The sequence below is a fragment of the Ictidomys tridecemlineatus genome, chromosome 7 (assembly GCF_052094955.1).
Source record: "Ictidomys tridecemlineatus isolate mIctTri1 chromosome 7, mIctTri1.hap1, whole genome shotgun sequence".
Taxonomy (NCBI): Eukaryota; Metazoa; Chordata; class Mammalia; order Rodentia; family Sciuridae; genus Ictidomys; species Ictidomys tridecemlineatus.
In genome coordinates, this window is record NC_135483.1 from 149,103,798 (window position 1) to 149,128,166 (window position 24,369).

General features: G+C 34.4%; 1 protein-coding gene across 3 annotated transcripts in view; it reads left to right on the forward strand.

The window, feature by feature from the left end:
- The first annotated feature begins 225 nt into the window (after positions 1 to 225).
- The window catches only part of Ppp1r1c (protein phosphatase 1 regulatory inhibitor subunit 1C), a 124,396-nt gene continuing 100,252 nt past the window's right edge, over positions 226 to 24,369 (forward strand). Inside the window, exons 1-2 of one of the 3 annotated variants that reach the window (XM_078017705.1) lie at positions 226 to 882; positions 2,565 to 2,625. In XM_078017705.1, coding sequence (XP_077873831.1) covers positions 802 to 882; positions 2,565 to 2,625 — 142 coding nt within the window. In that variant the 5' untranslated portion in view covers positions 226 to 801. Of the gene's footprint in view, positions 883 to 2,564; positions 2,626 to 17,824; positions 18,024 to 24,369 lie in introns of those variants that run through there. The other 2 variants (XM_005324675.4, XM_078017704.1) reach the window with 2 other exon arrangements.

The window sequence follows — 24,369 nt, forward strand, 5'->3', positions numbered from 1 at the left end:
AAGATACGGGGGCCTAGACATAGCCTGTGATTTGCTTGAGGCCACAGAGCTTGTTAATAGTGGAGATGGGAATTGAACTAAGATCTGCTCAGCCCTGGGGCAATGCTGAACTCACTACACCACAGATGTTCTGCACCTATGATCAGTCTGATCTAATGAGATCTTGAAGCATACAAATAGCTGGTGTTATTGGTTGTGGCTGCCCCTCCACGGCCATTCATCTATATGGTGGCGGAGTGTGAAAGAGCAGAGGTGTCTGACTTATAAGTTGCTATGGGAGAAATGAAATGATTCTGTACCCAAACCCTGCCCCCAACTTTAAAAACTTCCTGCTTTATGTTCATCAATAATGAATGGCCCATTCCTGCAATACTCAGAGGGAGCTTACATTGCACTTTCAAGCAGCCGGTTAGTGATGTAGTGGATAGAGTCTTTCTTTCAAATCCCAGGGCAGCGGGTCCTTCAAGGCTAGCATTGCATTTTCAATTAGCTGCTGAGTGAATGCTTGGCATGTGTATTAGTGAAGAAGCACACAATTAGCTTATTGTTCCTTTCTGTATTGTGCTGAGAGGATCCAAGGGATTGGTGGGGGAACAGGCAAGCCAGGCATCACTGTGGATGTTGAAGAAGGAAGTTCCTCAAACCTCTGCATCTTCACTTGCTCAGTCTGGAATTACAGCTATTTGTTACAAAGCACTGTGTGTGGCTTGGTGGAGTGTGCCTGAGGAAACACATGGTGGATACCACTTGGGGCTAGTCTTTCTGAGTTCTTTACATCTCTGAATAATTCTCATCATTATCATGGAGCCCAACAGCCCCAAGAAGATACAGTTCGCTGTGCCTTTATTCCAGAGTCAGATTGCACCTGAGGCAGCAGAGCAGGTAAGTGGGCTTGGGTGGGGGAAAATTCTTGGATGTAAGATAATATGAACATACATTTTTATTTAGTGAAAGTTATTTTTTTAATCTCTTGAATTTGCCTAACTTTGGGACTTTTAGGATAAATGAATGAAAAATAAGTTGGTTTCTATATGCACTTGAATAAACAATTGGGAAACTGTTGGCTAAAATATAGCATTTCATTTCATACAAAATTAGCACCCATTGGGAAAAATGGTTATATTAGCCATTCAGATTTAGAGCTATCAATATTTGTGTCTGCATATGGAAATAACAGTTTTAACATTTAGAGCAAATTTTAAGACATTTTCAAAATTAGCAAATTTTATTTCATTTTTTAGAAAAAAATTTTGATGTAAAAATGAAAACATTAAATGCCAGAATAATTTTAGATTATAGGTTTGATATTGTTAACCATTATTTTCATTTAGTACCCCAAACAGTAATTATATGTAATATATAATAAGTAGGATTTGTAGGCATATGTACAATTCTAAAAAGATTGTATTCATATATTACAAATAATACTTCAACATTTCCTAGATTTCTTTTCTCTATCTACTATGGCTGACATCTCTGTCTCCTTTCATAATCAGATTTACTTAGACTCTTTATGCAATGACACCACTTAAAAGATTATTTGTGATAAAACTTCAAATATAGTATACTGTGGGAAGACAAAAGCAAAGGAATCTATGGGGGACGTGCACCTAATTCATTAATTTCTTGAAACCTAAATTGTTCCTTAATCCATGCCCAAACGATTGATACAAAATCATAAAATAATTATTGAATCTCAGACTTACTCCTAAATTGTTTTGACAGTCAAAAGTAGATCTATGTAGACTCAGGCCAGATGAATACGACCTTGAATGTGTATCTGCTGAATGGAGCATTCCTTCTGTTTTAAACAAGATGCCATTGGTACATTTTATCCTCTATTCTACTTACACATTCTTGGGGAAGTCAACTATGAATGTATATGTTAAAGAAATAAAGGATAGCCAAAACAAGAAATTTGATTCATAATATGCTCCTCTAACTCTTCAAATAAGGAAAAAAAACCCAAACAAATGAACAACAACAATAACAACAACAAAAAATAACCAAACCTCTTAGTTTTAACTGAATTATATCTTCTTCCAAGAGCCATATTCATTCTTTACTTGCTGATTTGTTCTAAAAATATACTAGAAAATGAAAACTTAGCTATAGTAATTTAAATTTAAAATACATGCTATTAATTTAACTATGACACTGCTAGAAATTCGAGGTTGCCAAGTTCCTCTTACTGCATTTAAAGATAAAGGAAATGGATCTTGAAAGCATCACTGAAATTATGAGGGTCTTGCCATAAAATGAGCAAGTCATTTTCATACCTTCACTGTATATTAACTTTCAGTTACATCATTGGAATATATACAACTATTTCTTTTCTGTAGAAATGTAGCTTTGTACTCAAAGAAGGTGATAGTAGTATATGACACCTTAATAATCTGGCTTTCTATTACTTAAAAAAAATAGTGGGCACATATTGTGTGCCCTCTGGAAGTATGTTTTTGTATGTTGGGGAAATATGAAGATGGGTATTTTTGTGAGCCACAGGGCAACCAGGGGCCATGTGGAATTTTCACTGACATTAGCTGGGCCTTTGTTGTTCACAGATAAGGAAAAGAAGACCTACACCAGCATCACTTGTGATTCTCAATGAACATAACCCCCCAGGTAAAGAAGCATGATATCTTTGACATTGGTGGGACAGAATGGGGTTGTTTGAAGACTATCAAAGAGCTGTCATTGCCAAAAAGTTGTGATTCAGGATTTCAGTTAGTAGTGCTCTAACAAGCTAACCTATAATATGGATCATTTAATAGATTAATAAAAAATAAAATCAGAAATAACTATTAGAGGGACTATCTCAGTTAACAGCTTGCCTTTTTTTCTAGAATGACCCACTGGGGATGATGTGAAATGTACTGTTAGCTTGGTTGTCATGTGTTCAGGTGTTTGTATAGAATCTGGTTCAGTGCTTACTAATGAGGCGGAGTGAGAAGTTGTTTAATTAGATTTCAAAGCTCAAATAACAGCCCTAGAGATCCTTATATTTTTACAGAGTTGGTTTTTAGTTATGTCGTGGGGTGGGCCATGAGCCAGCACTGGCTATAGTTTTGCTGCTGATGTCATCTCTGGATAATGCAATTGACAAATAACCAGATCAATTTTCAGCTCTGCCCATTTGAGAGCCATTCTAAAGGTTGCATCCATTTGTTGAGGTTTTATTTCCCATTTCCTGTAAAAAGTAAAGCTGCATTATTATTCCTGATAAAGGATTATGATCGGCAAGGCACAAACATTATTTACGTATTGAGTGGGGTGATTTTAGTCATGCATTTAAATGCTGCCTCTAGAAATATAAGTAGGACCAGAAAGGTCACGGCATTAGTTTGTAACCAGGAGGAAGTTGGTGTTGGATTTTTTTGTAGGTATACACAATGAGGGAGGAAAAAAAATGAGTTTGAATAGTGGAAATATAATACATCTAATTATAGGTTGTAGTGTGACTGAGCCATTTTAAGAATACAGGATTAAAATTGTCCTTGACTTTGTCAGATTCTTTCTAATTAGAGAAATACATGAAAAGAAAGTAAAATTTTCATAAAATATTCATCATTGAGCCTAAATACAAGAATATTCACTGCCATCGGCAAACACGTCAACTATTTATTCCTGCTGAAAATACTATTATAACTTGATTCCTTACCTTTGAAGAGCTATGAAGTTTTAAAATCATCTTCAACTATATTATCTTAGTAAATGTACTTTTATTTGGTTGAATAAGAGGTGAAAATGTACTTATAGTTTACAAATAAATACAAGTATGTAGACACAATGACTAAATCTTCTCAAGCAGTTTTATAGCTATTTGTCATGGCTGCCTTACCCTCAGTGGCAATCATTTCTAACATGTCTTGGAATTTGTTCCCTGTTCAAAGAGTTGCTGCCCACCTTGAATTCTAGATATCCTTCAAATAACTAGAGAAGAACCTCCCTAGTTCTGCAGGCATCACACTGTTTATTTAGGAAAGTCATGGTTATTGTCATGTTCAAAGTCTTTTTTTAAAATAATTTTTTAGTTGTCAATGGACCTTTATTTATTTATATGTGGTGCTGAAAATCGAACCCAGTGCATCACACATGCTAGGCAAGAGCTCTACCACTGAGCTACAGTTCTCTATTCACTCAAAGAGCCCAGGAAATAATTGGGGGTTCTTAGAATAAACTGTAATTAGTGGTGTTTAAAATTCAAATCCTGGAAATCTTTCTTTATTGTCCATTAATACAGCAAATTAAATTATTTTTTCATTATATAAATATAATTAACAAGCCATTTTAATTTATGTGATGATATTATTAAATAAAAGTTATAGCTTACAATTTTTTAATCTTTTTAACCTTTCCAGGAGTTTAAATCATTTGAAGGAAAGATTTAATTTTACTTTTAGGTTCATGTATGTATTCTGTTCATATTTGGTACATAAGAAATTAAATGGAAAGATATTTTTACACATAAATAAAGATTTGTTTGTTTTATACTCCATCTATGCTGTTCTAAACACACAAATGAGATAGGTGCCCAGCAGGTAGGATTCCAGGGGCCGAAAATTGCCACCCCCCATTCCTTCCTAACAAGTGACCTGGAATTCTCGGCAGCAGAAGCACTATGGAAATAGGTTCACAACTTGTTAAGGATATACCATCCTTTGACCTGGATGAGTTCAACTCAAAACAATGGCAACGGGAACTAAAATATTTGAATTGAAGGCATTCGACCTGGGAAAGTCTAATAGCAAAGATTGTGTCTTTGTGGTAGAAACGGCAGAAGCCAACAACTTGCTCCTAGGAATACTTCTGGACAATCAGATAAAAATAGAAAATACTTGAAGCCTGAGATCTGGGTGTAAAGAATCTCCAAAGACAAATGTCACGTTTTTCAAATGTTTCCTTGGGGCTACTTGTGTGAATGAACTTTGCAGGAAACTGCTTTTCCTTCTACATTTTGAGTTCCTTTTCTAATCAAGCTTCTGTTTCTGAAATCCTTTGTGAAATTATACCTCAGAGTATCGTCTCTTCTTGGCCTGAATGCTGTTTGCTTTCACTCTCTGATAATCTGTAGCTAGTGCTGTGGTTCCCATATTTTTATTTAGAGGAATGCAGACATGGAATCTTCTATATGCAGCAATAAATGGCAATGCTGCTTTTTGTAACTGATACCCTCATATTTTATAGATTAACTTAACCTTACTTGTCTTGAAGCAGACTTATGAGTGGATGTATATTTGGCTGCCAATATGTTATGGTTTGGATTGCAAATTTTAAAAGTCCAGTATGCTAAAACCTTGGTTGTCAGACTTGGGGAGGTGGTGGGAACATCAGATAGTGGTCCCAGTGGAAGGAAGTTGAGTCACTAGGGGTATGCCCTCAGATGGGATATTGGGACATCGGTCTCTCCTTCTCTCTCTTTGCTTCTGGCTACCATGAAGTGAGCAGATTTTCTCTACCACATGCCCCCCACCATGATGGTCAGCCTTACCACAGTCCTATAGCCAGAGGGCCCACTGTCCAAAATAAATAAATCTTGGCCAAAAGAAATCTTTCCTCCTTATAAGTTGATTATCTCAGAAATTTTGTCACAGTGACAAAAAAAGATGACTAACACAAAGTATAGAACTATAGAGCTGGAAAAGAACTTCAGGAAATAGTATAATCACACATCTTCATGAAAGACATAAACCAAACCAAGTCTCTGAGACTTGCTCCATTTTATGTATTTCAGAGAAGAATCCATAATTACCTCTGGTTTTCAGTTTCAGGTCTGTCAATTCTAAATATTAGAAAACAGTTTCTTATACCAAACTTCAGTACAAATTCCCCACTTTACAATAACTCTTCATTTATTTCCTTAATAAAAGTTTATTTTCTCGCCTTTTAAAATACATGAAAGAATTCCTTCTTTTCTTTTCTTTACTGAACATCTCCAGATCCCCTACAGGCCTTAATGAACAATATCCAAATTCCACCCCCGCCCTCTGCCTTTGGAGCCCAGAGCTGGACACAGTCTTCCAGTAAAATGCCAGGCTGGACCAGGCCTTCTGAATATTAAAGTTTGTGGCATCCGTTCTGTTCCACTTACTGTTAAGTGGAGGCAGTATGGTTACAATTATACTTAATGGATCTGATTTCTATTAAACATGAGTGAACTGTAAGAGGACTGGAGCTAAGTGAAGGTTTGGGTAAGTACCCAGGAGTTCTGGCATCATTTAAAAGCTTATAGTACATCTAAAATTGGGACTAGAAAGAAATATAACATAAAATGACTTTGGGGATAGTTATTGAACTTCCTATCACAGCCAATTTTGGGAGGAGATTAGCTTTCCCTTGATCCTTTTAGCTACAAATAGTCTTAGAAATTAGAAATAAAAACAAAAGGATATTCTCACATACCTTAGGAACCTAAAAATTAGTTAATATGAGATACAGTAATTAAACATCACATTCTCTCCTTTCAAACTTGATAGTAAATCTAGTCATTAGAGAGAATTTGGATTTCCAACCACTTGGGTTAGTTAGCTCCTTAATCTGGGAAAAAAGCCACAGTCCATCCTGTAAGTAGCACATGACTTTCTGAATGAGGCACGTATTTCAGGACTCAGTAAATTAACTAATGAGATTTTGAGAGCTCTGGGTTGAGAATCCTTAGATATTATTTATATGATAGCTACAAAATAATGCTGGGCTCACACGGAGTTGTTCAAAACATGAAGGCATTCAGAAATTTCTCATGATGTCCTTTTCCATAAACAATGAAATGTCTCTTAGGGTCAATAAAGTGAACATGGAGATTTATGTCCAGTGTCAAGACATTCACATGAATGTCATCTCTTCTGAGGGAGAACCTCTGTTTTACAAAATGAATGATTGTGTGTCAAAAGGCAACTGGACACCTTGAATAGAAGATTCAGGGATCACACTGAAGATTTTCCAGGGCCTCTGAAAGATGGGTAAGACTTTGTCACATCCAGACTATTTGTTACACCCCCAGGGACCTCTAGTCTAGTCAGTGCATTCAAGGAAAAGATACTTGCCTATAGCCTACACAGTTAAGTTTCATTTTAAGTTATTTGGGAATGTGGTTGTAATACTTTCTGACACTGACCTTGCTGATTGCTTAGGATTTACTTTACCTTATTATTATTAATTACAGAACAATACAAAGGTTCATGTTTGAAAATCATTTGAGCTAACTGGTGTTAATTTCTAAGAAATTGTCAGAAATACCTATTATTTTTCCCCCAGCATTGATTTCTATGAGTTATTAGATGCCAAGCCATGTTGAATAATTTAAACACAAGTGATGCAACTGATTTTTGGTGATTCATGCATCCAACAATTGATTGACTTATTTTCCCATAATTATTCAGTCTGTGCAGCCAAATTGCCTAATCAATTGGAATAATTTAGTGAAGAATGAAGTAAGCTTCAGTTCTTAGTAATGCCAAGGTATGCTCAAGTATAATCTTCAACTTAAATAAAAGGAAAATGAAGGAGCAAATCATAAACTTGTGAAATATTTCCTCTTTATTTTGGCAGGATGATGACTTTTATTCATTTTGAATAATAGCATGTTCCACTCACCTTTTATATGGCTTGTTTAAAAGTTAGAAATGGCTTGGTGAAATGTGACAGAGTGACTGTAATGTTAATTCACTTCATCTTTTTGGGTCTCTGTTTTCCTACAGAGGGGGGATGTAGCAGATAATACTTATAAGGTATTTTGTAAGTTGTAAAGAGGCCCTGGCTTTGGAAGGGGACTCGCCCTAAATCCCAGCTTTGCCAGTTATTGGTGGTGAGATGCTGGGTGTATACTTAGCTTCTCTGGGCTCAATTTCTTCCTTTCTTAAAAGAGAATATTGAGGTAGAAGAGAAAGGCTCTCACTGTGCCTGCTGCCAAGTAGATACTGACAACCTGCAGTTTCCCTGTGTCATGATACCCCAGCCAAGAAGAGCGGGGCTTCTCCTAAAAGCTGCATTTCTTACTAGAAGATAGTCCTACTCTATTCCAATCCTAACTGTGTTAGGCAGTGACAGACAGAGTCCCATTAGACTGGAATAGTTAATAAGAAAAATTATGTACAATACATTCTGATTCTTCAGTGCAATTATGGAATTGTTATGCATCTTATATGGTGGTATTGGTTCAACTGAGTATGTCTTGCTTGCAAATATAATTTTCGTATAATATGAGTCATAATTTTCTTTAAAATAAGAATGTTAATGTCTACCAAGCTATGAAAGAATGATTGCAGATCTGTGTTTAATCAAAAATTAAATTTAAGTTTTAATAATATGTCAAAAGAAAAAAGGTTGAATATTGAGAATACAAATTCTTTAGAGACAGCTGCCAAACACTCTGGCTCCTCACTTCTGATTCCACTCCATTTGTTCTCACTTACCTTCATACATCATGTCTATGCTATATTCTGGCTGAGCTTTCTTCCTTTGGTTCCTTGAAGTAGTTCTCCTATGCCAACTCTTAAGAAAATCAAAACTGACTCGTTTACATAAATCAATCTCTATCTTTCTCTTATTTAGATGAGAGGGCAAGACTCACTTAAATCATAAAAGTGTTCCCTAATTAACTGACCCATTGTATAACTCTGCTATTCCAATACTCCCCTTCCACCTTCTACTCTTAAGGCTATTTATTGATTTATACTAGTTGATTGGGACACTCAATTCAGTTCAGTACATATTTATTGAGTCCTTATTCCTAAATCCTCTATGAAAATGTGGTCAAGATAACAGAGGATAATTTGCCTGGATGAACCTTGAAAAAATAGTAATAATATAAATCTGAACTAAAACGATGGTGAAATTAATTACAGTCAAGGCATAGGGGCATTATTATGTTCACTATTCCATAAAGTGCTTATGATACTTTGTTTTTAATCTTTTGGCTTTGATATTTTAAGGATTAGAATCAAAGCTAAATTTTTATTATTATTCCAAACTATGAATAGAGTATATACTAAATACCCATGAATTATTACATTAACTGGACTTTAAAAATCCTGAAAGTTATTCTGTCAAACTTTTTTGGCACCTACTCTGAATACAAAGTATAGTTTTACTATTTTCAGGGGGCAAAATAGATAAGCCTCCATCCACTTTGTCATGGAGAAACTTACATGAGACATATTTTACAATTTGACACAATGCATTTTGATAACAAAACCAACAGTACATGACAAAAATATATATGCAATCATATGTATCAAAAATACAAAATGTATTTCACTTCAGTATAGAATGTCTACTATAGAATTTTTTTTAAGGATAAACTACCATTAAAAGTAAAGTACAGCACACAAGACATGTATTTGACTTTCAAACATTTATCAATGTTTCCATTGATAAATGGAAACCATGATCTTGGGGAAACAGATAAGTGGTAGTTAGGAGTTGACATTTGGGGATTGGATCTCTTATTCCTGAATGTGAATCTAGATGGCTGCTTATTGGCCAAGTTACCCCAGGAAAATGGCTTATTCTCCTAGGATCTGATAAGCTCAGTAAACTGGGCTTGTGAGTCTCCAAAATGCATGTTTTTTTCAGCAGCAATATATTTCGTTAAATGTAGTAAGTAGGAAGAAGGCTCATCTGAGTCCATTGAAAAAATATGTATATTTTTGAGTCTGTATACTAACCAACACAGGTGACATCATTGTCAGCTGCTCTGGGCTGTTCAACTGCACATTCAAATTTAAACCTGAGAAGGTTCCTAACGCTCTTTCTAATTGCTTCTGTTTGATGGTCATTTTCATAAAATAGTAAATTAGTGGAGCTTTGAGAAAAACAAAATATATCCAAGCTCTGCAATCAATAGAGTTATTGCCTTTCTCCTACCACCTGAAAGCCAATGTCTAATTAAAATGCATCATCCATCTCTGAAAACAACTTCTGAATTCTTATCTCAGCATTTCTGTAAATGGGGTTCCCTACTCTTTTAATCACAGAACCACACAGCCTTGGAATCATCTCTGACTCCTCTATTTCTAACTTGCCTCCTGCATTTAGCAATGTTCTTTCTGCTGGCTGTACTCTACAAGTGAAACTTGACCCTTTTTACTTTTATTCTGTCTTCTGGGTCCACAACAGTCTTAAAGGATCTCGGATCACATAGTAACTTCCAAACTAGTTTTTCATGATTGTAACACTGGGAGTTGGTTGTGTTTAAGGAGACTTAAACTTAGAATCAGTGAGCATGGATTTAAGTCATGACATGATTGTTGAAGCAAGCCTCAGCTTCTTCCTCCATGAAGCAAAGGTCTTGGTAGCTCCAACACTGGTTGTATTGCTGTAATCAAGTGAGAAGATATGTGTAAGCAACATTGCTGATACTTTCAGCAGACAAAATTACACCATGGGTGATATACTATAACACTTTACTTTTCATAGTTGATTTGTCATCTCTAATTTATATCCTATAATTTATATGTCCTACCTTTTAGTTATGATAAGGAACATGGAATCTTCTCATGAAGAGTTCATATATTTCATCATCATCTATACATTATTTCTCATTTCTTCTTTTAAATAGATCATTTCAGACTGACGTTTATATGAGTCAGTCCATAGAATCTTGATTACCTAAATTGTTGACAATTGCCCTAAAGCTGAGACTTGAATAAAACAAAATAAATTTTAAAAAGGAAGGTAAAATAATTAGGTTAAATTATGACTTACATTTTACCACTTTATTATCTTTTTATTTTTGACTGAGAACTTACAAAGTAGAATACAAGAACTTTGACCATTTGCCATATGAACCTTCCTGTTGAAGAAAATTTAGCAAAAAGATTTTATTTAGATCAAGTAGGGACAGGCTTAGGCTGTATTTGCTTCCTGAATCACTGTAAGGATTACCCGCTCTTTAATCTCCAGGGAGTCTAAACATTTCCCACTTGCCCCCAATGATTGAAAGATTTTCAAGAAATAATGCCAGAGAACCACTTGGCATGACATTTCAATGAAGGAAAACTGTATAAAAGATTAAGCTGAAATGGCTCTTCTCAAATTCTACCACAGGTAATTTTATTTGGTGAATAGCCCAGAGTTCCTGCTTCACTCAAACAATAAAGGGGACTTTTTAACTTAGGTCCTGGAGATGGCTGCAGATATTTTCCAACTGTGTCCATAGTCATAGCCATTGTTGGAATCCAGGAAAATACTACTTTTACTTTTTATAAAGACAGTTATAGATAAAAGGAACATATGCAAAATATATTTTGAAGTACATGTACAATGCAAAAGATAAAAAATACCTCTAATCTACAAGTAAAAGGAAATATACACAAGCTCCAAGGCAAATTTAAAGGGGCTTATAGTAATATATCTGATTTTGGGTTGTTTTTCGTTTGTCCCACAATGTATCTCCTCAATAACTATTTAATATATACCAACTTCCATTTTAAAGAGGAGGAATGATAGGTAAGTTGCTCAAAGTCAAAGAAGCTAGAAAGTTAGAACATCTGAATAATTATTGTCTATCCAAGGTGTCAATGAACTATTTAGATGCTTTTCTCGAAAGAATATAACATATTAATGTTATGTTAATAACATTCTTCTTTCTATAGATATGCAACATCATACATGTTCTTGTACTTTATTAATGAAGGTAACCATAAGTTAGTTTCTTGTTGTAGCTTGGCAATATGTGAGTCTGTTTGGTATTCCCAGGATAAGCTTCTTTTTTATTCTGAAGTAAGTTTACTCTGAAGTGGTAATTCTATACTTTTTTTCTTTTCTTTGTAGTTTTCTAGTGAAGGTGACTTTTTAGAGTTGTTAATACTGTATGTTTTATTATACAGACAAAATTTTTAAAACTCAGATAACCAAACTGTAAAAAAATCTTATTCCTTCTTAGAGTTGGAGAATTATTTATTCATTTCCCTGCTTGCCTACTACATATTAATGTATTGAAAAATAATTATCTTGACTTAAAATATTAATTAGAAGGCTAAGACCTCTGTGTTCTAGTTGGCCAGAGCAGAAATGATTGTGATCACGTTGGAATGTCATCTTCCTTTCCCAACTTTCATCTTTCTTATCCTAACAGACTCAAATCAAATTCACTTTCTTCCATAAAACTTTTATGAACCATTCCAGCTGGAAGGTTTTATGGAAGTCACTGGATCCATTAACATGTTTATTCCAACTGATTATCCAATATCTTTCTGTCACCTAGTAATGCTCTGAAGGAATGGGTCATAGAATTAGTAAATTTTAATATGGGTAGGAAGAAGAAAGATTTTGTCATACAGCCCTTCTGTTTGTTTCTGCCTTTGGTTAAGTCCTTTCTAAATGGCAGAACTGAAGAACAAGGCTATGAGGTCCAGGAAGGGGCAAGTGAGTATGAAGGACCCTCACTGGGGAAGGAAAGTAGAGACCTTTAAAACTAACCTAATCGTTCCTCAAGGCTTATTCTTGGCCCTTTCATTTCACAAGAAACTGTAAATGCTGATGTGTAACCCACTGGATGATTGTGAACTGCTTTACTGAGTATTTATGGACATAACTTAAAGTGGCCTTTGAAGGACCATGCACAGGATCAATGGAGTCCTTTGAATCATTTCAGCGAGGATGACTTTTAGTAGAGGAGGACTTGCTTCTTTGTTTCAGTAGAGACAAGCTGTGAGTTAAGGACTACATGTAATTAGTGACTGAGATGCACAGAGGAGAGTTCACTGTGATGATTTTGGAACATCTTGAGTTTTGGAGGACAATTTGAAGCCTAAATAAAATTTAATGACAGATTCTATACTTTTACAGTCCTTAAATTATTCACATCATATTCTAAAGTGTCAATAAAATATTGATGATATAAAATTGAAACATGTGACCATTTAGATGCTTTCTTACAAGAATATAGGAACTCAAGAGTTCAATACCATCCAATAGTAACAGTCTCTCTCCCATTAAAAGGTCATATACTTTCCTTCTATCTTTATTATGTATGAGCCAAGTAAATAGGGGCTGGGTTTTTTTTTATTTCATTTGAATTGCAAAATAAATTTTATTTTTTAAGGAAATATTTTACCTAGTAATTCTTAAATTATTTATCTTACTTTCTTTCTCTCTTTCTCTTTCTTTCTCCCTCCTTCCTTCTTTCCTCCCTCCCTCCCTCCCTCCCTCTCTCTCTTTCTTTCTTTCTTTCTTTCTTTCTTTCTTTCTTTCTTTTTGTCAATAAGCTATAGGAATAGTTAACAGTCTTGTACACAATACTGAAAACTGGACAGTCCATTACATACCAAAAGCATTTACAGTTACACAGCTTACCCAAGCACTCATTTTGTTGTTTTGTTGTTAAGATTTTTATGTAAGCAGAACTTAATGATTATAAGAGAAAACATTTTAGAGTGATCTGGTAAAAACTAGTGAAAGCACTCAATTTTTATGCAAGGAAACCACAGAAACAACTTACTCCAGCTCAGTGAGTTATTTGTAAGTATACGTATGTATATGAATGGCTTCATTTCACAACATTCCAGCTGCTTTATTATTTTCTGACTACATCAGATAAGATTGTGTTCTAAGTACTCCTGATATCTAGATAATTATTAACATGCCTGTCACTGTGGGCCTGCTGCTGTTATATTGCATAACAATGATCTCATTGCACACACCAGCCCAGTTTCCTTATTTCTAACTTAGTATAACATTCTTCTTGGCACTTTTTCTAGACTTATTGCAGACCACTTTCTATGGAGATAATTTTTTTCCTTTTAATATTAATTTTTTTTCTGTGTAAGCAGCTAGAGTTTGGAATCACCTCATTATCTTTAAAGTGAAAGGTCTGCAACATGAAATGCTTTAGAAACAAACTTCATGTGAAAAAATAACTTTATTAGCATGAAAGAAATTCAAAACTGTGACATAGAGTGTGAAGAGGTAGAATGATTTCCCACTCCAAATTGTAAACTCTAAGGAATACATGTGAACTGAAATGGAAACAAAATAAGACAAAACAATTAAAAAATAAAAACAAAACAACATTTCTTCATGTTACTAAATTTATATTGGGATTAGTAATAATTATTATATAAGAATTAGCAAAATTCTCTGTGCTTAAAGTAGAATACTGGGATTTGGGGTTTTTATTAATAATCTTGATTGAATATTTGAAAAAGAAAAAAATATAACTAGAACAAATACATCAAGATGATATTTAAAAGAACTAAAAGACAAAAGATTACTGATTTTAAGATATTGTTTATTAATATACTTCAGGATATAGACTAATTTACATGCTTTAAAAACTCCAAATAAAAATGACAAATATTATATAACAATCTCACTAAAAACCACCAAACATTTGGTAGAATGAAAAATATATATTTAAAAGCTGTGTGTATAAGATGGCCCCAAGTATCTACATATCATAATTCTTACCTTCCTCTTCCTTAACTTGTAAAATCACACTATTCAGAGTAATGGTAAAATAAAATCAAAATAAAAGTAGGGGAAAAAAGAAAAGCTAAATCTTAAAAAGAAAAAAAAAACCTGACATTAATAATTATGTTGGGACAAGATCAATCTGTATTCTCTCCCATCTCTAAGCAAACATCAGGGGCTTTGGGGGTAGGGGTGGGTGGGGGAGTGAGTTAGTCACTCCTGAAAAACTCATATTAGAGACCCAGGCTCACTGCAGCATATAGCAGCTACATATTTGAAACACTGCATCAGAAAGGCGTATGCAAATTGAGATCCTTCACAAGTTCTTCCCTTATATTTTCCTAGCAACTCTCCTGTATATCATTGCCTTTGCTCACTTTTTGCTCCTATGATACTGAGATTTCTTAGCCCAAAGAAATCCTGGATGAAGCCAAATTCTCTAGATCTGCTTTGTTCTCAGCCTGCTCCCTCAACACTGGCCAGACTGGCTACTTGTTCTTTAACCATTTCCAACCTAAATCTTTGAATACACATTGTTTTCCTACCTAGAAGGCCTTCACCACAATGATTTTACTAACTACTTGCATTTTTTTAGATACTCAGATACATTTTTTTCATTCCTTATTTTGTACATGGACATACCAAGAAATATATTTTCTAGAAGTTCATAGCTGAAAAATACTACTAAGTACAGTTAAGAAAAGCTTTAAATCCCCAAACTTTCTATATTATACCACAGGTAGACAGAAATCACTTCTGTGGCATTTCCAAACTAATAAGCTCAGTGGTGAACCTCTATGACTTTGTTGAATTGTAACTGTGTGTGGGGCAGGGGGGGGTGAGAGAAAAAGAGAGAGAGAAATTGAACAACTGAACTCTACCATTTGGACTTTTCACAAGTTTAATTAATTATTGTAAAACAAATGCTCAGTAGCTACCCTGACTTCTAGTAAAATCATCCTGTTTTCATTAATTTTTGTTTTACAGGATGATTGTTTACAAGCAAAGAAAGAACACAGTGAAACTGGTAAAACCCAAAATTTATTTTCTATTTTGATCTCAACTCTATGCAGGCAGGATTACCTTCTCTAAGAATTTCAACTTATGATTAATCAGATTCCACATGACCATTTCCAGTGATGAGGATCTTAGCTCTTTTTGAAGCATAAATGTTTTGATGAGACAATAAAATTGTTAGAAAGATATCCTTGTATCTAGTTAAAACACCTTTTCTGAATCTTTTAATTGTTGATCTTGGTCTGTCCTAAAGGATCTTAAAAACATGCAATCCTTCTGGAGTTGACAATTTTTCTTACCTACAGGGACAGATAAACTGATTTTCTCTCAGTTCTCTCTTACATAAAATGTTCAGTTACACTTGCCTTTTCAATTATATATTTTTAAACATCTCACTATTCTTCTCCCTAGGGATACTCAGATTTTTAGCACAGCACCCAAATTTCACACATTCACCAGAGAGTTATTATGCATCTACTATGGGTCAAGTTGTGTGCTAAGCACAAGGATTTACAATGAAATATTTGTAGTTGGTGACCGAAGTATAAGATTCTTTAGAAACATTTTAATCCAGTTAGCAAAGACTTAATGGGGAAAGGAAACTTATGCTAAAACTTGAGAAGGAAGACTATTCAAGACCAAGGGCAAAGTAAGGGCAATGGCCCAGAAACTCCACAGAGCATTACAGACTCTAGGACCTGAAAGGTGTCCAGTATGATGTAGTACGGTGTGACACCAGGACAGGGTGGAGGTTGGCAGGTGCCATGTTGGAGGGCAATATGAGCATTTTTTAAAGAGTTGGGATTAGGAACCACAAAATTGTTTTAAGCAGGAGAGCCCATATTTTCAGATTTTCTTCTTAAAATGTCTCTGTGGTGGCAGATAAAGAATGGAAGGAAGGGAAAAAGTCTTTGTACATGGAAAATTAGTGCATTTGATTTATTGGATGAACAAAGGGGAAGTGATAAGGCTATAGAAGGGGAGGCTTTTCCTAACAAGGTGAAGGTCTTGTGGGGAGGGTAGGAGATGGTGGTGAATTCAGAATGGAACACATTACTCTAGATGTGGTGGGTAAGAAAGCTTTCATTCTACTTTCACATAAAATATTCATAACATTCCGAGAAGTAATACTTCAATAATGGAGCCACTGGTATTAAAACTCTCTCTACTAGAGCCATTTTAGAGTAAGCACAGTGTACTTATTTTCAAAAAGATATGTTCACGTGGTGGAAATTATTGCATTGATAATGTTATTAACGTATCGATTATAGGCTCAATATATAACTACCTGAAAAATAATTACTGCTTTTAATCATTAAAAGAAATACAATTAGATGTATAAATCATTAGTCAAGCAATTATGATTCACTGTTCACTTCTACTGAATATGCCAAATTACTAACATGCTACCAGACAATTCAGGGCAAATGGTATAAATTATTCTACCTCCAGAATACTGGAGAATACTACCTGCTTACCGCTAAGAAATAGCTAATCCCAAACTGTATAATCTCATTCAAAGCCCAAGAAGGAACAAACTTTTATTCTTCTTTGATGAGTTTTATTTTATTTTATTTTATTTTTTTCATTTTCAATTTTAAGCAAAGTGAGTATGTGTGGCTGAACAAGTTATCTATGTGTGGGTGTTGGAAGTTTTGAAGATTTGTAAATCAGAAACAGCAAGTCATCTCAATCTGTAATAAGGACATTCATTATAGCCCATGCAAGCATACATGTTTCGTATCATCTCTATTATTTACACCATTATTTTCAGATATGAACTACTTCATTTTGTCATTCTTGTTTTTGATCTTAATCTCAGAAAAAAATATTTCTAGTAGTATAGTGTGGTATAATAAGATGTAACCTTTGGAGCCTAAAAGACCTAACCTTGAATGCCACTTACTAGTTTGAGTTCTGCCACTTTAGGGAAGTCTCCAATCCTCTATGAGCTTTAGTTTGCTCACATTAAAATATATTTAATGATATGGTTTTGGAGGTGAAGATAATGAATGAATTGTTTGACATTATAGCATCACAGTATTAGAACCAATGATAATAATAGTAAGTGAAATATTAATATTGTGAAAACTATTAAAACAAAGAATGTTCTCTTTCCTTTTCTCAACTGGAAATTCTACCAATCTAGTTTTATATTTGTTAATTATATTTGATGATTTTATGAATCAGGGAATGAAGTGTCCCAAAGATCATTGATTGAAATTTTAAACCAGCTACTTAAAAAAAATCACTAAAAATAATTTTGAAACTAATTTCTATTATTATTGCCTATGATTTTACTAAATAAAAAAAGACAACGAAGTCTGGAAGTGATGCTTTGATTAAAAGAGATCAAAGACTTAGACTGATCTTCACTAGAACACTAAAGACTCTTTAAAAAAACGTTGCCTTTTAATTTCTTTGTCAGAAGATAAGGATTAAATGAAATACTTTAAAAGTGGATTCAAGGTTAATCAGATAGACACAAATGGCCCAGAACATCAGTGGAGCAGGACTGAAAAAATGCAAGCCGGATATTTTAGTCAGTTTGCTTATAATTACTGGTGACACACATTGGTTCCCAGGAATGAAAGGTAAGTGCTGATGAACATGGTTACAATTATAAGCAAAATTACATGCACTAACTTTTGAAAGATTTTCTTTAAAAGTTCTAGACACTTTTTCTGGCTTATCTGTTCTTTGTTTAACAATGGCCTTGAGTTTTCAGCAGTTTCCTCTTGTAAAGCAGATGTGCTGAAATGTGTGTGAAGCCATGAGCCGTCAGGAGTGAGACACAAAGAAATGGAAACCCCACCCTGTACATGAGCCATTATGGAAATATCTTAGGTGCTACAAAAAGCAAGAAGCTTAATGTCTTGAGCAACGATTAAAAAGAAAACCATGGACATTGTAATGTCAAGAATACTTGAGTTTCCATTGTGTTGATTTTCAAAATGAGGATGTAGGAGTGGTATTTCTTTGTTTGATAGGCTATTACTTATATTCTTGCATTTTAGCTATAAATTTTTTCCCTGTACTTTATGAAGAGGCAGTGGAGGAATAATTTTAAAAAGCAAAAACAAAAACAAACTGCTTACTGGTCAGGAAATTTTAATATTAATTTCTGTCGAGATCTAGCTATACAAAAGGGCTAATCATTTTATGGCTTTCAGTTGCATTTTCTGAATCCATGACATAAAGAACTTTGATGAGATAACATCCTTAGTTTTTTCCACCCCGTGATTAAATTTTAATAATTTTACAGTTACTGTTACCCACTCACATACTTCTATCTACACAGATATTTTAACAAGCTTTATAACTGATTGTGTATGAATTGATTACTGACATTCTTTGATGGAATATTATGGCTTATTGCTTTTAGAAAACATTAATATCAACACTAAAACTACTAATTTCATAGCTTTGGTTCTTTCTACATTAAAATGCCAATTAATGTTCAATTGAAATTTGGTTTAATTCTGAAGCTTTATAGAGATCTCTTTAATGTCCATTCCCAAATATGCCCTATATATATTGTCTTATCTGGAGTTCTGTGTTTTTTTTAAAAAAAATATGTCATATTGAGAAATATGGTGGTGATTCAAAAGAGAACTAGACAATGAGGGATCTTGTCCTGACTTCCACTAATCAAGTGATCCTGGTAAAGCCATTTTCCTCCAGGCCTGAGGACTATATAGTTTTATCTAGATCTATCAAAAAGTATAGGGCCTGAAAATGATAACTAGATTAGCACATGTAAAAATAAATCAATGTCTTTGCATAAATCTATGAAGTATAATGTCAGCTAATTATTTGCAACTTGAACACAGTGTAGTCATAAAAAAAGTTCCATTTAGTGTGATATGTGAGTGCATGATGATAATCTTGATGCAATATGGGAGGGGCCCTCCAAATCACTGCCCTTGGTAAATGCACATGGGTCAAGACTGATCGACAATGCTTCCAGAAGATGCTCTCCATCTAGCATTTTATGGTTTTATTCATTGCTTAAATCCTGCTCTGGTTGTAATTCATGATGGTTTGCAGTAAAAGAAAACGGAAATAGCTTTACTTTGAAGGTAGTAGACACGGTATAAGGGTTCTGGTACTAAGATGGATATGGGTTTATGTCTCAGATTACTACTTAGTCATCTAAGGATCCTGCAGAAATGGCATAATTTCCTTGAAACAGTTTCTTCATCTGGAAACTAGTGCAGGGCTTTTCACCTTATGTGAATATCAAATGAGGATTAAATAAAATAATAATACAGTTATTGGCACATGGTAGTTATTCAGTGAAATGTTTCCTTTGCCCTTTCATTTTCAACATAAAAGTCAATTTAACTCACATTTTTATGCAGTCATGTAAAAGTTTGAAAGAGAAATATATTCCTAGTCATTTGTAGCTGAAATGTAGTGATATTACAGCTTCTATAAACCATAGGCATAATTTAGTCAGACTACACATTTAATTTTGTCTTTGCTTCTGATAACTAACTGTAAGAAGAGTCTGGGCTCTTGATTATATGGTCAGTTATTCTTATCCTTCTATTATCTTCTTGAAAGCAGTTAGACATCTGTTTAAGTTTTGTGTCATTTTTATAGGCTAGGCCCTAAAATAATAAGTTTGTGTGATTCATAGCCAAATTTCCAATTACAGAACTAAAGTTTTAATCTCACTTTCATCCATGATCCAAAAGGAATCTTTCCTTGTCATCACAAATACATGATAGCATATAGTTTACCCATCTTTAAAGAGGGTGAGCCATCTTTGAAGTCTTTGCCAAATTCTTGGGAGGCCAACAGGTTTTATTATAAGTTTCCACTAAAGGCAGACATTCCAAGTGAATCAACAGCACCTTTAGGGCAATTTAGTTATTCATAAATTTATTTAGTATAAATTTAACAATAAATTAATTAAGAAACATCTCCATTCCTGAGAACATATACATATGTATATGTATGTATATACATATATGTGTATGTTTGTATGTATGTTTATATGTATATATATATACACACATCTTGGATAGTCTAAATTTATTTCTGAACTATTTAACCATTTTCCAGTCACCTTTCCATATTGTAAAAATCAGTATCATCAAAATTGTTCCTCAGTTCATTCTACATTTTAAAAATACAGTTTAAAAAAAATTTTTTTAAGTTGTCTACAAAATTTATACTGATTTCTCTTTGCTCAGTTTTTGCTAATGCAGTTTTAGGCTTACTTATAAACAAAAATGAGTGCCTTTAGAAAGAGGTCAGGTAAGGTTTTTTCCAACCATGACATTCCTAGAATAAAGTTCAGTGCATTCAAAGTGGTCATAAAGTTCTAACTAGCAGTTTTGTGTGTTGTTCCTTTTTTTGCATTTGTACTTCAGAGAGCAAAACCCTGCCCTGGCACATTAGAATGTTATCATCTAAAGAAGATAGAATAGAATCAAGATCAATGTTCATTTGCTCATTCATGTAGTCAGTTAATAGGTAGCAAGTGCTGACAGCATATTATAGGCAGTAGTGAGAAAACAAGTCCCCACTCCTTTGGGGACTTTAAACTGCAGTGGGAACTAGTAAGAGAAGGAATTATTAATCAATATTATCTCTAACATGAAAGTTTTTGTGAGTTTCTGTTCTGTTAACAATAAACAAAATATATCAAAATGCATAAATTGTGCTGTTTAAAATACATCCATATACTTACAATGTATTTAATAGGCATTTGCTACAGATTATTATTTTCATAGAAACAATTATACTGCAAACAACATTAATCTCGAGGAGGTTTCTAGGGTGAATCAACAAAGGGAGAAAAAAATCACACTTTTTTGTTTTGCACTGCAAAACAGTGTGCTATTTATTGATGAATGGTCATTATTCTAACAATATCAGTTAAAAGGACCTGGTTATAATTCAGGTTAAGTTCATTTATTGACACTTTATGTCCATTCAGAATAATCAATAATAACCATTTGTATTGATTTCCCTCACATTTTATCTTTGTGATCTTATCTTCTTAAATATTTAAAAGAAAAATAATGGACAGGAATGTGAAAAAAATGACTTCATGTTATATATAGCTTTTGGTTATGATGATCTATCTAAACTAAACCAAAACAAAAATATTTAGAGTGTAATTTCTGAGACCAGCTTCTGTGCTAGGTGTGTTGGGATAAAGCAGGTCTCATGGAGTGGATTAGAGAGCATGCAAACTCGTTTAAGGAAACAACAAGGAAATCAGAACAGTTAGACTGAACAAGCAATATAAAGGAGTTTCAATAAGATAGAAGGTGACTCATTGTTTTAAAAAGGTGCCAGCAGTAAATGCTGTCAGAGTTCACAGAGTGAGAAGTTGAAGATTCATTTTTCTTTTTTTTTTTCTTTTTCGAATTGGTTTTATGGAAGAGTTGGAATTTCATTCTAGGTATAGTTTGGAAAATCATGGAGATAGGACATGTAAAGTTCAGACAATTCAGGTCAGAGTGCAGCAGATAGTTAACACAGATCAATGAGAACTTAGGTAGATGGGGACCACTGTGTGAAGAGGCCTGGATAGGTAACTCTGAGTTTGTCTTGCAAAGTAGAAATTATCGGTCTTGTATGAGCCTGAGCAAGATGTGATGAGGCTCAGCATGAATCATGAGGAATGAGGAATAGCATAAAGGTCAGTCAGGAGAGCAATGGAACAGTGTAGGGATGAGCAATAGGATATAAACAAAGGTGGCAAAGCAATGGATCATAAAAAAATAATTTGTGAAGCATTGAGCAAAATGAATTGCTTGACTGCTTGAATTGTTGATTACTTGAGCTGAGGAAGTTGAGAGAGAAAGGCCTGAATCAGAGCCTACACAGGTGAGAAGGGAAACCTAGACGAGGGAAAGGGAAATAATTTTGTGACAAAGTGAAGTTAGTCCTATGTATACATGTAACAATTTTATATCCACTTTATATCACATTAAACCTTATAAAGCCATTGCAGCACATACATCGCTGAGATATTATTGTATTTATGACTATATGCTGTGATAAAATGCTGTACAGAAAACTCAATTTAAAATACAAACCAAATGATAAAGAGTGATTCCTTTAAGAACTAAAATTGTATATCATCATAGATGAAGCCTGACATTTGTTGGAGAAGTGATCTCACAATAGTTTCTGTTCTGAAGTTCCTTTTGTGGTAGCTGTTACCTGCTCATGTGAGCTCTCTAGCCTCATGTGAAGTGTTTTCTCTCATCAGATATTTTTGGGATCCCTTGGGTGGAATATCACATTTTTGCCATTTCCTATTATTTTCACTTTTCTATCAGGCACAACTGCTCCCACTTTGAGTTTGTGGTCACCCTCAGTGCTGAACCTCCAGATGACTCATGGTAAATGCTGTTTGGTCAAAAATGACTCTGATTGGTTCTCACACATCAGAAGAGTCCCAAAATAAATACTTACTGGCAAGTCTAATAGTATGGTGAAGGGTCTCACTCACTTTCTAATTATAGCCCTTTCACCCATTTTCAATGGGAAAATGAATTCAGAGCAGGTATGTAATGAACCTCATTGGCTCAACAAATCAGTGGCAACACAGAACTTGAGTTCAGATCCATCTGACTACAAACCCTGGGCTTTTACCCTGAATTGTTTTATGCTTTTATTAGTGCACTACAGTTATACATAAAAGTGAGGTTAACTTCTGAATTTTTATAAATTGCTCCAGTTTCATAAGACAAGATTGAAATAACTCCTAGGGATCAGATCCAGGCATTTATCACATCAACAAAACATATTAATTAGAAATACCTGAACTGAAGCCAAGCTTAATAACTAAGTTGGTAATATTCTCTTCAAGTTAGGCAGTGGCCTTTAGATTCATCTCTCAAATAGCAACTGAGGAACATCAGATTTATTAAAGAAATGAGATGCTTAAGAATTCAGTTCCTTGAAAATATGAGTATTTGAAACTGGTTTAAACAAGTTAGATATTGGTTTGGTATTTAATATTGAAGCTTCATTGGAAACATACTTAGTTTTCATATTAGACCAGGAGATTTTAGACATTCTGAAGAAAGATTTAAAAGATTAAAATGGCTTGTGTGCATTTACAGTAGCATTATTTTGATTTTTGATTTGGCAAATTGTTTAAAACATAAATGATGCTGTGTGATTTCTGATAGGAAAGATCTGAGGTAAATAGACTATACATTTTTATTCCTACATTATCATTGCATAGAATTAGAAGAGAGAAGAGGAATATCTTAAGGAAGTTATTAGACATGTTCCTGAATTGTGGATTTGAAGGACAAGGTTTAAGGAAGACTATACAACCTGTCCCTTCTCTCTTTCTCTCTCTGAGAGCCACAGGAGGATTGATCTTGTTGGGGGGGTGAGAAGGGCAAGTCAATGTTTAGAAAAACCCTGGGTAGAACAAATAGTCCCCAGGCTGCTCTCTCTGAGCACTTCTCAGTGTGTAGTGTCTCCCACCTCTTGAATTCTTTCCTACTTTCTTTCCATAAGAGCTCTTAGTCCTTATCCTCTCTGGTACCTTATCCTCTCCCTCCCCACAGTCTTCCTTTCTTCTGCCTGAATATTTATTAGCATGAATAGAGTCAATTTCTTTCTAAGAGAGCTTGTTTTTTGACCATCTACAGCCTTCCTTTCTTTCTGGCGGTTTATGACTCAGCTCCTCAAAGGTTGGTCTGGCCTTGTTTTAGGATTCTTAGTAGTCAGTCACTCAAGCCACTTCAGCTTGGTTTTCACCAATCACTCTCTAAAGTCACTTTTTCCAAGTAAGTACATTTGTGCCTTCTCTGTGCCTGTCTGGATCTCTTACTGGCCTTTTGAAAATGCTGATGATTCCTTCCTTGATATTCTCTCCACCTTTGATTTTTGTGATTCCATGCCCTCCTTGTCCCCCACAGCCTGGTGACTTCTCAATATTGTTGGCTA